At 35.2% G+C, this 13,205-nt stretch overlaps 1 protein-coding gene across 4 annotated transcripts in view; it reads right to left on the minus strand.

Annotated features, from left to right (window-relative positions):
* The window catches only part of znf618 (zinc finger protein 618), a 43,467-nt gene that overhangs the window by 7,632 nt on the left and 22,630 nt on the right, over nt 1-13,205 (minus strand). For all 4 annotated transcript variants that reach the window (XM_059549644.1, XM_059549646.1, XM_059549643.1 and 1 more), the window contains exons 8-9: nt 4,894-4,983; nt 2,912-3,004 (exon numbers count right to left, since the gene is read on the minus strand). In XM_059549644.1, the coding sequence (XP_059405627.1) occupies nt 2,912-3,004; nt 4,894-4,983 (183 nt within the window). The remainder of the gene's footprint in view (nt 1-2,911; nt 3,005-4,893; nt 4,984-13,205) is intronic.

Consider the following 13,205-nt stretch of genomic DNA (forward strand, 5'->3'; position numbering starts at 1 on the left):
CAAACAGTCTAGGACGAGTTAAAAAAAGTAGGTTTTTCGAACAATTGAAAATAACGAAAAAACTACACCTTGCGATTTTTTATCTTTGGGGTTCATTCAACTTGGCATTTGTTCCCAAGGATTCAGAGGAACAAAGAATTTTCATTTTCTGGCTTACGGTTAAAAAGTTATTAGCATAAATAAATAAAAATTTGGACAAGTGGTGGAACTAGAGAGTTTGAGTTAGAGACTCCAAATTAGAGTTAGAGAATCCTCTATCAGTGTGCCAAATCTCACAACTTTTCACAATGAAAAGTAAAAAATTATAAAATCCCCATGAGAAATATAAAAAAAAAACGAATGCCATACAGAAATTGCGAAGTTAAGGCATGACCATTGGACAGCAAAATGCTCATTGGGTCAGTGGGGTCAGAAGGAAAAAAAAAATGGTGGATAAGAAAAGACATGTTAACTGCAAATTTATTAAGAATTAAGGTGAAGAAATAGGTGTTAAACCTTCAGGGACCATTTAGTCTCCAGAACCACCATTTTCCAGAACTGCAACCGTCCTGGAATCTCTAGAAGAGCAAGTTGTCATCATGTTAGAGACTCTTCTAGAATCTGGCAGTAAGTTTTAGGAGCTCATTTTTAGTCTATCTCCCATCCTGAAAAAAAGTCTGTCTTGCAGAGATCGACTAAAAATAGCTCCTTAAATTTACTGCCAGATTCTTGAAGATAAATTCTTGAAATAGTGGTACAAGAAGATGTGGTGCTGGTCCTTCAAGAGCCATTGTCAACAAATCGGTCTATAAAGCCAAAAAAAAAACAAGTCTTTACTACAGCATGTTATTTTTATTAAGTGAGGGTCATTATTTTAGGATTTTTTTTACACAAGCAAATTTCTTAGAACCTGACACCTTGCACTTCTGGAGACTCCAAGTTGCAGTTCTGGAAAATGGTGGTGGTGGAGACTAAATGGTCCCTGATGGTTTTACACCTAATTCTTCACCTTAATTCTGTGTAATGTATTTTCTTCAGTTTTTTTTGGGGGGGGGGGGGGGGGGGGGGGATAACCAAATTAGCATTTTGCTACATTTTACACTCTTTTATAAAGTCTTTATTTTGTTTTGGGGGTGTACCAGAACAGGCTCTCATACTAGGTTGTAAGAAAAACAAATTTTTCACATATTTTACATTATTACAACACCTCTCTCCACAGTCTGGCCTGAACGGTTCGAATAGTTCCAGTATCAAATGAAGGCCCACCTTCTGAAATACAAAATGTGCTGTGATTGGTTAGCTGGGCAAGTGTGTGTTGTGATTGGCACCACTCGCTGCCTGGTCGGGGAATGTCATGCCCCTTACCATAGCTGCTTGCGAGCTTCAGTGTCAATATTGGTAAAAATTAAATCAATTTGAGCGTGATTTAAACCCGGATGATTGTAACTACTCTAAGTTTGTCTGCCTTGGGAAATCAGCACTCAGTGATAACAGCACTCGTTGCCTTCTCTAGTGTAGCTCAACCAGGTCTCGTCCCATTCATCGAACATTTGTGATATCACAAATCTCAGAAAATATGCATTGTAGTCCAAACGAGTCATTCGTTGTAGTTTTTGAAAAGTGATTTATGTTAAATAAAATATCTCCTTTTGAATGGGACTAACTTTAGTTAAAAAAGTGAAAATGCATAATAGCACACCTTTGACTTTGCAATTTCTGCATTACATTAGTTTCGAATATTTCTCATGGGGATTTAATAATTTGTGACTTTTTCAGACTGTTAAATTTTTTTTTTTTGGTTTATTTTATATGTAAAAGAAATGTGCTTAATAATTTAAAATATAAAAATATAGTGCTCTCTTCCACCCTCAATACCAAGACTGGGATGATGCACCGAACCCCCAACTGGCGCTGCAGGAATAGGACTGCCCAGTGCTCCAGGTGTGTGTGTGTGTGTGTGTGTTCACTACTGTGTGTGAGCACTTGGATGGATTAAATGCAGAGCACAAATTCAGAGTATGGGTCACCATACTTGGCCACACTTAACTTCACACCTCTGACAAAGGGGAAGGATGTTAAACAGGAAGAAGCTCTCATTTTTGTGATATTTGCAGTATTTAGATATAAATGGCTGTGTACAAGTAGTGTAGCATTATTCTCTACTCTAGTGTACTTATGTGTTCGGTGTGTTAAAATTCATTACTACAGTAAACCGGAGGCCATTCCAGCCTCACGTATGAACAATTCAAGCTCATGTTTAAATAAAAATCTAATTTTCCAGTCTGTAGCAATGCAACTCCAGTTAAAATAAGACCATTCTGACAAATGGTGAACTGTTTTTCATCATTTAGTTTGATTTTAACAGCATTTTTTTTTTTTACAGAATGTTTTATTAATCTGTTACAATGTGATGCAGCTTTGGCAAATAAAAATGAACCCCAATGAACGATTAAGCAAACAGTGTTACTCAATTCACAAGTGAAGAGGTTACCAATTCATAAAAGAGGTCATTATAGAAAGCACTGAAATATACAATAGAAACAAGTCTGTTTAATTTAGACTGGAAAATGTAAAAACTAAATTATGACTGTTTTGAAGCAATCAACCTTGACTGACATTTAAGAAAAAGAAAGTGTTGAATATGTGCCTCAAGCCACACTTCACTTTACACAGTTGAGTCCATTATTAAACGAAACAACCATTTTCCAGTAGAAGCATCTATTCATTCTTAAACAAGGTAAAATGCAAAAGATGGGCTTAATTTAAAGGGAAAAGAAGTTTATTTTTTCCATCAATTTTGGAGGTTGGTCCGCAGGGAGATGCTGCAGACCTTTGATTATGACAGTAAAATATCACTGTGAGCAAAGGGCAAACACTTCACAAGATTCAAATATCAAAAGAGAAAGATTTTAAAGATTTCAATGTCACTTACCACTCGAGTTCTGGGAATTGTTGATGTCTGCACGACTGGACTGGCCTGACTGGCTAGACATTTTCCCTTCCATTTTAAGGCCATAATTTCCCTCTGCAAATGCAAAAATCAAATAGGCTTAAATAATACAAATCAGTCAAAGATAAGAAAAACTGAAATGCTCATTTCATCATTCTTAGTTCACCAATCAAAATAATTAAGGTATTTTCCATGAATAAAGAAGAAATTGGTTTTTTAAGCATTTCTCCTTGATTTATGGGAATTGTAAGCTGATGAATAACTTTTTTTTGGCAAGCAACTAATGTAATACATTATATGAAATCTTGTGATATTTGTTTTGCCAGTGCTTGATTTGTTGAAGGCTCCTAAGAATGTAAATATGTGAAGAGTTGTCAGGTAATTGTTTTTCTTCACATCTAAAGTGTTAAGTCACACAGCATTTACTCCTTGGGTGAATGGCTCAGACAAACAAAGAAAAAGGTAAATGTCCAGAAAAATGCCAATAAACAAAGATGTCAGCACACCAGACAAGCAAAAGCCATTGGGATGAACGGGAATGCTAACGGAGAGCTTTCTCCAGGGACAGGATATAGAAATCTTTGCAGAGACTTGCATGCTCAATGAGCTTGTGCAAAATTCCCTTACAAATTCCAATCTGCAAAAAACCTTTCAGCTTTATTCTTTAACATTGTCTCTGTGTGTGTGTGTGTGTGTGTGTGTGTGAGAAAGAGAGATACCTGTAAATATTTTGACCTTTTTTTGGGGGCTATCAATATTGGTAAAATCGGTTGTCCTCTATGACATATAAGTTTTATTTTCAGCAAACTTTATAATTCTATATTAACTATATTATTCTCTCCATTTTCGCAAGTTATGCACTAAACAATTTAAAATTTAAATTAATTAATATATTTTACTTGAAACTGAAAGGATAATTGAGAATTCTTCAGATCATTGAGAACAATTAAAAAAGGTACCAGAATCAGCCAGTACTTTTATTTAAGCAGATATCATTTTATAACTCCTGATTACTTAGAGCTTCAATAGACTGGCAGATTTAATCTAAATCAAAAGAAGTGTCAAATGCAAAATGGTTTAAAATCATTCTGTTTATTTCAAAGCTGGGCCATTTCGCTCACACCAGGGAAAGCTGTTACTTACATATTCTTACGTTTGGAAGAAAAATGCTGTATGCACGTCAAGCCCAATTTGGCACCTTGTTCATGGAAAGTGTCCAATTCACCAAATACAACAATAGTGGTAACTTTTCTGAGAGTAATGATGGTGATAGGCATTTGAAAGTATTACATAAAAAGAATAAAATACCCATATTGCTACATTCCTGGCAAAGGCAATGCCAATAGTAGGGATTTAACAAAGTCTAAAATGTCTCTAAAGCAAATGATTAATCACACATGTCTCAATGACAATCACAGGCATCCACAATTAAATCATAAAAAAAAAAAACATGCTTTACCAATTTACCAATTTATTTCTCGCTGAAGATTTTACAGCTCATTTAGAATAATCAGTCATTTTGAAACAAATTGAAATTTAATTCTGGTAGCATCTCTACAGTCTCTTTGACCCATTTCTATATTTTCACCATACTTTAAATAGCTTTCAATGTCAAACTCCTCTGCATATCCTCAATGCAGGAATAAGAGATAAATGGGAGGAAAGATACAGGACGAAGATAATAAAGACTTTACAGCGAACACTTCAGCAGAGCGCAATAACAATTTGAGATCCTGTACAGTTTATTGCAGACAGATTGGGTAGTTTTAAAACAGAAATTATAATCTTGGTATATTAAGTTACATAGTAGTTTTCTGAACAAGCTTCCACCATCTCCATATTTAATGATTAGAGCTTCCTTTACTGTTAGTGTCTAATCTATAACTTCTACACACCTCTATTCATCTATTAGCAGAAAACTGCCATGAACAACACAACACACAGGTAATGAAGTGAGTACTTACTAATTGGAGCATGAAGAGCCACATGTTCCTGATAGGGGTTGAAGTATTTGTACTGTTTTCCACAATACTCGCACGTGTAACTTCCCGTTTCTACAGAACACAAAATACAGTAATTAACCAACACCGTTATTAGTCAAAAACATAGTGCTACATTAGACAAACACATTAGTGCTGATAAATGCAATGTTTCAGAGATTCATTATTCCACTTGAACCATGATGATTTATCAGTACCAGATTTCAGTTTCTTAAAGCGACAGTACATCGAAAAATGTGACCACAAAATAAATTTTTAAAAAAGTGTCCTTTGAATGTCTTACATTTAAAACAAAAGGTATGAGCAACAAGAGAAAATTCTAAGAAGGTGACCAGGTGTAAAACAGATCCTATGAAAAAATACAATAAAATTGAATTTGTTCATGTAGAGAAATTGAGGTACAATTTGAAAAAAAATAATAATAATAATTTTAAAATATTAAAATAAAAAATAAATAAAGTTTCCAAGTTTCCAAGATCCATTTAAACAGAATTTTTCCTGCCTTAAAAAAGACTTCCTCAAGATATTTGAGGAAGAAAAAAAAAGGACATTTTATAATCTACTTCAAGTTGTTCAAACAATTTAGCAAGATAAACCCTTAACGTTCTATTCTATCAGGAATCCTAATCTGAACTGGAAAATCTGTGTCCAAATCCAAGGGAGACTAGACAGAGATAACTGGAGAAATATTTAAAAAATGTTTCCCGAAGCCAGTAATATAGCATAAATAATGACATTATCAATAAGGGAATTTATCTGATCTACACTGTTGATGAATGGGAAGGACTCAAGTTTTCTGGGTTAACAATATAAAGATTTAAGATCAATCCATATAGAATCATGCATGTTCATGAACCAATTAATATAATTTTGAGTTGAGCAGATCAATAAAAGAATTGTAAGTTAGGTGAGGAAAGACCTCCCCCAAAACCTTTGTTTTACAAGTTTAGAGAGTCTAACTCTCTGTTGCTTATTGTTCCAAATACAACAGTATATGTGAGACTTCAGTGATTTATAAAAGCCTGGGTCAAATAACATGAAAAAAAAAAACTGTAATCAATAATTTAATCGAGGGATAATATTCATTTTAATAACATTGACTGTCCCAAGAAGAGAAGTTGGCAAGGAGGTTTACCATTTCAAAACTTTCTTAATTTTATTTATTTATTAGATGTGGAATTACTGGTCTCAAAAAAGTATTCAAATCAGATAAAAATAATAATAATGCCTAAATATTTAAGACCTCTCTCTGAAAACTGAAAATGGGATTGTATAGCCAGATCATATGGAATATTTAAAGGCCAAGAGACAGATTTGCCCAAATTAATTTTATAGCCGTTCACATTGACACTGGTTACTGAATCTTTGTGAAGATATCTAATCACTCAAATTAAATTGGAACCAGCCCCAAGTGTTTCTAATACTGGATGCTGGAAAGTCTTTAATTGTGTATGTGTGTTCACTGTTGTTTGTGTGTGTGTGTGTGTGTGTGTGTGTGTGTGTGTGTGTGTGTGTGTGTGTGTGTGTGTACTTCGTATGGGATAAATGCAGAGCACTAATTTCGGAGTATGGGTCACCATACTTGGCCCCATGTCACGTAACTTATCTGTGCCATTTCCAGACTTCACAAAACCTGCCTAATCTAAATTTATAATTTTAAGAAACAGTTTCAAGCCTGTGGGCTAAAACCTTTGCATCTTGTAGTCAACATTAAGAAGACTAATGGGCCTGTAAGATTAACAATCCAAATGATTTTATCTTTTTTAAAAGCAGACTTACAGAAGTAGATATAAGGAAAGCGGAATTTCAACTTTCCAAATATTAATAACGTGCATCAGAATTTGACAGATTTTCGGCCAGAACTACTTTAAAAATTCCAGTGGAAAACCATCTGGGCCCAAGACACTTCCAGTTCGGCATAACCTAAATCGCTGTCCATACTTCCTCTATTGTGAATGGTGCATTTAAACAATTAATGCAATTAATGGCAAATAAATATAATTTAGATAGGCTGCAATGTTCAAGTCCGTCGCTTCTCAGCTGTAAAGGTATTTATAAAAATCTCTGAACATGCAATTAATAATCCAAGGGTTACTTGAAACATCCCCACTCACATTCCTTATATTAATTGAGCAATTGTTATTCTGATTCTTCAAATGATGAGTAAGCAAGAAACTTACCAAGACTTACCAAACTCCTAATATTTTTGCTTAATGAAAACCAGACACTTTTGAATGTGACCAGTGTGATCCAGATTCAATTCAGTCCTTGCATTCACTAACACTTTTACATGTAGTACTGTGGGAGACTGCTTATGTATTTGCTCTAGCCTAGTAAGTCTAGTCTTTGGCAACATTATCATAGCTGAAGACACTGTAGAGTCTGTTATTAAGCCAAAATTGTGACAAACTATCTTGAACAAAAAGGGTAACTATTTAGAAGAGATCTAGTGAATCTCTAATTTAAAGTTCTGGGGATGCTAAAATATGGATCTATATGCAAATGCACTGATGCATGACCTGACAAGAGTCAATATGACAGGAGTGAACTACATGAAGAAACGGTCAAAGAATAAAAAATAAATAAGTAGTTAAGCCTAGAATACGAATTATGAGTGTGTGAACAGAAAGTATAGTCAGCTGGCACCATGTGTCAATCAAGCTAGTGTTTATGCATAAATTATTAAGAACACTGGACGACCGGGGGTTCTATGCATTTGTAGAAAAGGATTTGTCCAAAGAAGCATTCAGTATGTAATTAAAGTCACCAGCAAGAAAACCCAATCCTTTACGATGATAGTTAAACAAATTCATCCATGATTTAAAACTAGGTAAATCATAATTTGGCACATACACATTGAGGATATTTATATAATGTTTAAGAACTGAGCCTGTGATCACAATAAATCTCCTTAGGATCTGATCTGATCTGAATATTCCAGAATTAAAGGGAATAAAATGGCAGTACCTCTTTTATTCTGTGAATAGTAGGTGAAGTAAACTTGACCTACCCGAGCTCTCCTAAGCTTAGATTGTTCAGCATCAAATAATTTAGTTTCCTGAAGCAGTGCCATTTCAGGTTTTTGTTTTTTCAAGCATGTTATTAGATTTATTTTCTCCTTTTTATTACATGGACGATCCCTTTGACATTCCAAGTAATGAGTTTAAGTGATCCAAACATGATAATCCATAAATTAACAACAAAACAAAAAAAAATCACTTTGATTAAAATCTGATACAGAGAGATATCATGAAAATTCTATGGTATTGTTTAATACCGTCCTGAATAAGCCATTTCACATAACAGATGTTTATATATTCTCCAGAAGTCAAAATAACTGAATTTATAAAAATGAACCCGTTCAAAAGTTTATACACCCTTGAATCTTAAAACTGTGCATCATTTCCTGGATGATCCATTACTCTCTTTCTGTTTTGTGATGGTTGTTCATGAATCCCTTGTTGGTCCAGTTTCAAATGAAACTGTAAAATGATCAAAGCAGCTCTGGATATTACATTTTTGTGTTCATTCCTTCATACAGTGAGACTTCAGAGGCATAAAATCACCACGAGCATCACGCATGCTTTAGTATTTATGTAGTAAACAAATCCACGTTTCTGCCATTCATTAATACAGAGGCAGAGCATGTAGGAATAATATTTAACCCGTATTTTTGCATTTTTAATATTCACAGACACTAGTTCATATCGCAATTCAAATTAAGTGGCAGACCTACTTTTGATTTATTCATCCTAAATTTACCAATTCCGTGGCATTCTGCGCTATAGAGTATATTACGTTTTTATAAATTGTCTCTGCAATCCCATCCACATTTTCGCAGAAACCATATGGCCCTAGAAATGTAACCACACTTCAGAACATTTTGGCTTTACCTGTGTGTTGCTTGAATGAGTTGCAGGGGTGACATCACATCACAGGGTCTTTCTTTCTCTCTTTCTGTAGCGTATGCGCCCAGATGCATTCTCAGGTACCGAAATTTGGCACTGATTGATTTAAAGTTATTCGGTACTCAGTTCAGTAACCAACCCTACTCAGTATACTATCAACAGATGAATCAAGATGAATCTACCCTTAGTAAAAACATCAGGGCTGAGTTGGATAAGTGAAGCCACAATACACATCTCATTGTCTACTTAAAACTTCCGCAGACAAGTCAGAATAAAGCTGAAATGGTCATAATGTATGTCATGCTTATTTAGAGCTGCCTTGAGTACAGACTCTTTTTTGAGTATTAAAGAAACCACACTAGGACACTTTTTGGGGGCTTAATTGCAGTAGGAGTGGGAGCCAGGGCTCAGTGAGCGTGTTTTCCAGTGGCCACAATTCTCCAGATTGTCTACTTTAAGCCATAGTAGTTCCACTGTTTTCTTCATGGCAGTTAGATAAGTGTCATGTTTACTGTAGCTTTCCTCATTAGCAGAGATTTGAACTTCAGCTTCCTCTATGCATTTTCCTAAGTCGGTCACCCAGATAAACGGCTGGTACTAAAACCTTTTTGGTAAATAAACTTAAAATTTTCCCAAAAGACAAAAAAAGTACAAGTTACCCTGATCAACCAATTCAAAAAGTTTACACCCCCAGCTTTAATGCATTGTGTTGCCTTATTTAGCATCAGTAAATATTTTCACCTTATATAATAGTTATGTATAAATCCCCCAATTATCCTCCATGTGAAAATCATACACTCAATGTTGGACAAGGTTCAAATATGCAGAAAATGTTGGAAAACCAAAGATTGTGCAGGGTTTTTCTGAAGAACAGCTGGCAGTTGAACTGCTCAGGACCAACAAGGGACTCAAAAACAATGATCACAATACAGAAAGAGGGTAATGGATCATCCAGGATCAGTTTACAGTATTAAGATTTTGAACGGGGTCATTTTTATAAATTCAGTTATTATTTTGTCTTGTGGAGAATACATAAACATCTGTTACTTGAAATAGCTTATTCAGGACAGTATTAAAAACAATAACGTGATTTTCATGATCCCTCTTATTTAGTTAAAATGATTAACATTTGCAAATTCTGCAAGGAGTATGTAATCTTAGGAGCACAACTGTAATTCGGATGAACGCTCTCAATGTTTTGTAATTTTGTGGGTTTCATGCAGTCTGTTTTAAGGCATAGGACACACATACACTAACTGGCCAATTGAGAGTGGTAAATGGAAAGCTCAAAACTTTGGAGAAGCAAAAGGCTAAAGTAAAAGAACCTTCCGCTTCAAACCCTAAGCCCAAAAAAACATGTGCCAAAATGTTTCCGAGGGCTGAGTTTTTTGATCCACAAAGCAATTCAGATACAGATGCAGATGCAGGGAATTCCAGTTTTTACTATTCTGAGTGGACATTTAAAGATCGATAGATCCTTCATGCAATAAAACATTTGCTAAGGCCGGTATGGGTTGCACAGGGAGCCACAGAAGTTGGACTGGGGAAAGGAGAACAAATGATCACAAGAAAGAGAAAGAAAACTGTTTAACTACAAACCATTACAACCAGATCATATAGTCAGCCTTTCCAAATTTCTCAAATATTATGACAACCCCAATGAAATAATGAGGAACAACTACAGGAATAGAATGATGTACAGTCGTGGCCAAAAATATCAGGTCCCTTGGTAAATATGATCAAAGAAGGCTGTGAAAATTCATCTGCATTGTTAATCCTTTTGATCTTTTATTTAAAAATTCACAAAAATGTATACTTTCATAGGATAATAAGAATTTAAAATGGGGGGGGGGGAATACCATTATGAAATAAAGGTTTTTCTCAAATACTCGTTGGATAATTATTGGCCCCCCTAGAAATTCTTATGAGTAAAATATCTCTGAAGTATATTCCCACTCATATTCACCATTTTGAGCACTCCAGCATGATTAGAAACATGAAATGATCCAGCCATAGCTACCTGTTTCACAGAAATATAAAGAGGAGGGAAAAAGCCCAAATTCCCTTAACAATCCATCACAATGAGAAATATAAACCAAAGAATATATTTCTGATGTGCAGCAAAAGATAATTGAGCTTCACAAATTGGTGAAGTGGCTTTAAAAAAAGAGCTAAAGCAGTGAAAATTCCCATTTCCACCATCAGGACAATAATTAAGAATTTCCAATCAATATAAAAATGTTACGAATCTGCCTGGAAGAGGACGTGTGTCTATATCGTCCTAATGCATGGTGAGAAGGAGAGTTTGAGTGGCTCTCAAACTCTCAAAGACTCTTCAAGGATCACAGTTGGAGAACTGGAGAAAATAGTTGAATCTCTGGTTCAGAAAACCTTTAAAGAAATTGTCAAATAGAACCTACATCACCACATGTTGTTTGGGAGGGTTACAAGAAAAATTCTCATAGCTTATCCAAAAAACTAAAACATATTCAGTTATCAGACTGGAACTTCAAATGGGACTGGCTTCTGTGGTCAGATGAAACTAAAAATGAGCTTTTTAGCAGCAAACAATCCAGATGGGTTTGGTGAACACAGAGATAAAAAGTACCCCATGTGTACAATGAAATATACTGCTGTATTTTTGATGTTGTGGGCCTATATTCCTGCTGGAGGTCCTGGACATCTTGTTTAGACACATGGCATCATGGATTCTTATCAAATAGCAACAGATTAAAAAAATCAGTAAGTGACTGTTAGAAATCTTAAAATGGTCCATGTTTGGATCTTCCAACTGTACAATAATCCAAACACAAACCTCAAAAACAACACAGAAATGGGTCACTGAGCTCAAACCAAGCTTCTGCTATGGCCATTCCAGTCCTCTGACCTGAACCCAGTAGAAAATGAGAGGAGTGAACTGAAGAGAAGAAGCACCAACATGGAGCTGGGAATCTAAAGGGTCTGCAGTGATTCTGGATGAAGGAATGGTCTCTGATCTCTTATCAGGTGTTCTCTAACCTCATCAGGCATTATAGGAGAAAATTTAGACCTGTTAAACTGGCAAATGGAGGTTTCAAAAAGTATTGAATAAAAGGGGGCCATTAATTGTGGCCAATGTGTATTAGAGAAAAACCTTTATTTCATAATGATATTCCCCCCCATTTTAAATTCTTATTATCCAATGAAAGGATACATTTTTGTGAATTTTTCAAATAAAAGATCAAAAATTTTCACAGCCTTCTTTGAACCATATTTACCAAGGGGGCTGATATTTTTGGCCACGACTATATATTTATACTCCTTTAAGAACGTTAAAGATGCTAAAACTTGTTTTGACAAAAGGCAAGCGCAAAAGAGCACAAATTGAGTAAACTGCCGGCTGCTGGAAGCCATGCATACTGTTGAAGTTATGAACTTTCAGAAAGGCGATTTCAGATAAGCTAGTGACACCAGGAAATATAAAGGGGCTAAAAGATAGTTGTCAGATTAGTTGTAGAAAAAGTTGTAGTTTTCATACAAAACATCAATTTCTGTGCCCTAAGGTTGCATTTTTACAGTGTCTATTTTACTGTGCTTGAGCTCTGAGCATACAGGTACATGCTGACATGCATATAACTTGGGATCAATATCATTTTGATCAGTGTTAATGTCCAACAGAGACCGAGATAAACAGAGCAGCAGTTTGCCATGAGTGCCCTCTAATCACTTGTGCAGAAGACTCTCATTTGCAACTACACAACAAGAGTATGACCGCAAAGACAAATAATCTGATCATAATTGTGCCAAGGCCTGGTTATATGCAGACTGGGGATTAAAGGGATAGTTCACCCAAAAATGAAAATTATGTCATGAATGACTCATCCTCATGTCGTTCCAAACCACAACAGACCCGGAAGACAAGACAATGCGGAATAAAGTCGTAGTTTTTGTTATTTTTGGACCAAAATGTATTTTTGATGCTTCAACAAATTCTAACTGACCCTCTGATGTCACATGGACTACTTTGATGATGTTTTTCTTACCTTTCTGGACATGGACAGTATACCGTACATACATTTTCAATGGAGGGACAGAAAGCTCTCGGACTAAATCTAAAATATTTTAAACTGTGTTCCAAAGATAAACGGAGGTCTTACGGGTTTGGAACAACATGAGGGTGAGTTATTAATGACATAATTTTCATTTTTGGGTGAACTATCCCTTTAAGCTGTATCTTAAGCTGATTCTTTTTGGTCTTCAGAAGTAGGGCTGGATGACATGAAAAAAAAAAACTATGAAAAAAATAATGTAATCGAGCGGAAAGGAAAGTTTGTTCACAATTAAACTCCACAAAGTTACCTTTTAATTTAAGCCCCATAAAATCATTTT

The sequence above is a fragment of the Carassius carassius genome, chromosome 5, assembly GCF_963082965.1.
Source record: "Carassius carassius chromosome 5, fCarCar2.1, whole genome shotgun sequence".
NCBI lineage: Eukaryota > Metazoa > Chordata > Actinopteri > Cypriniformes > Cyprinidae > Carassius > Carassius carassius.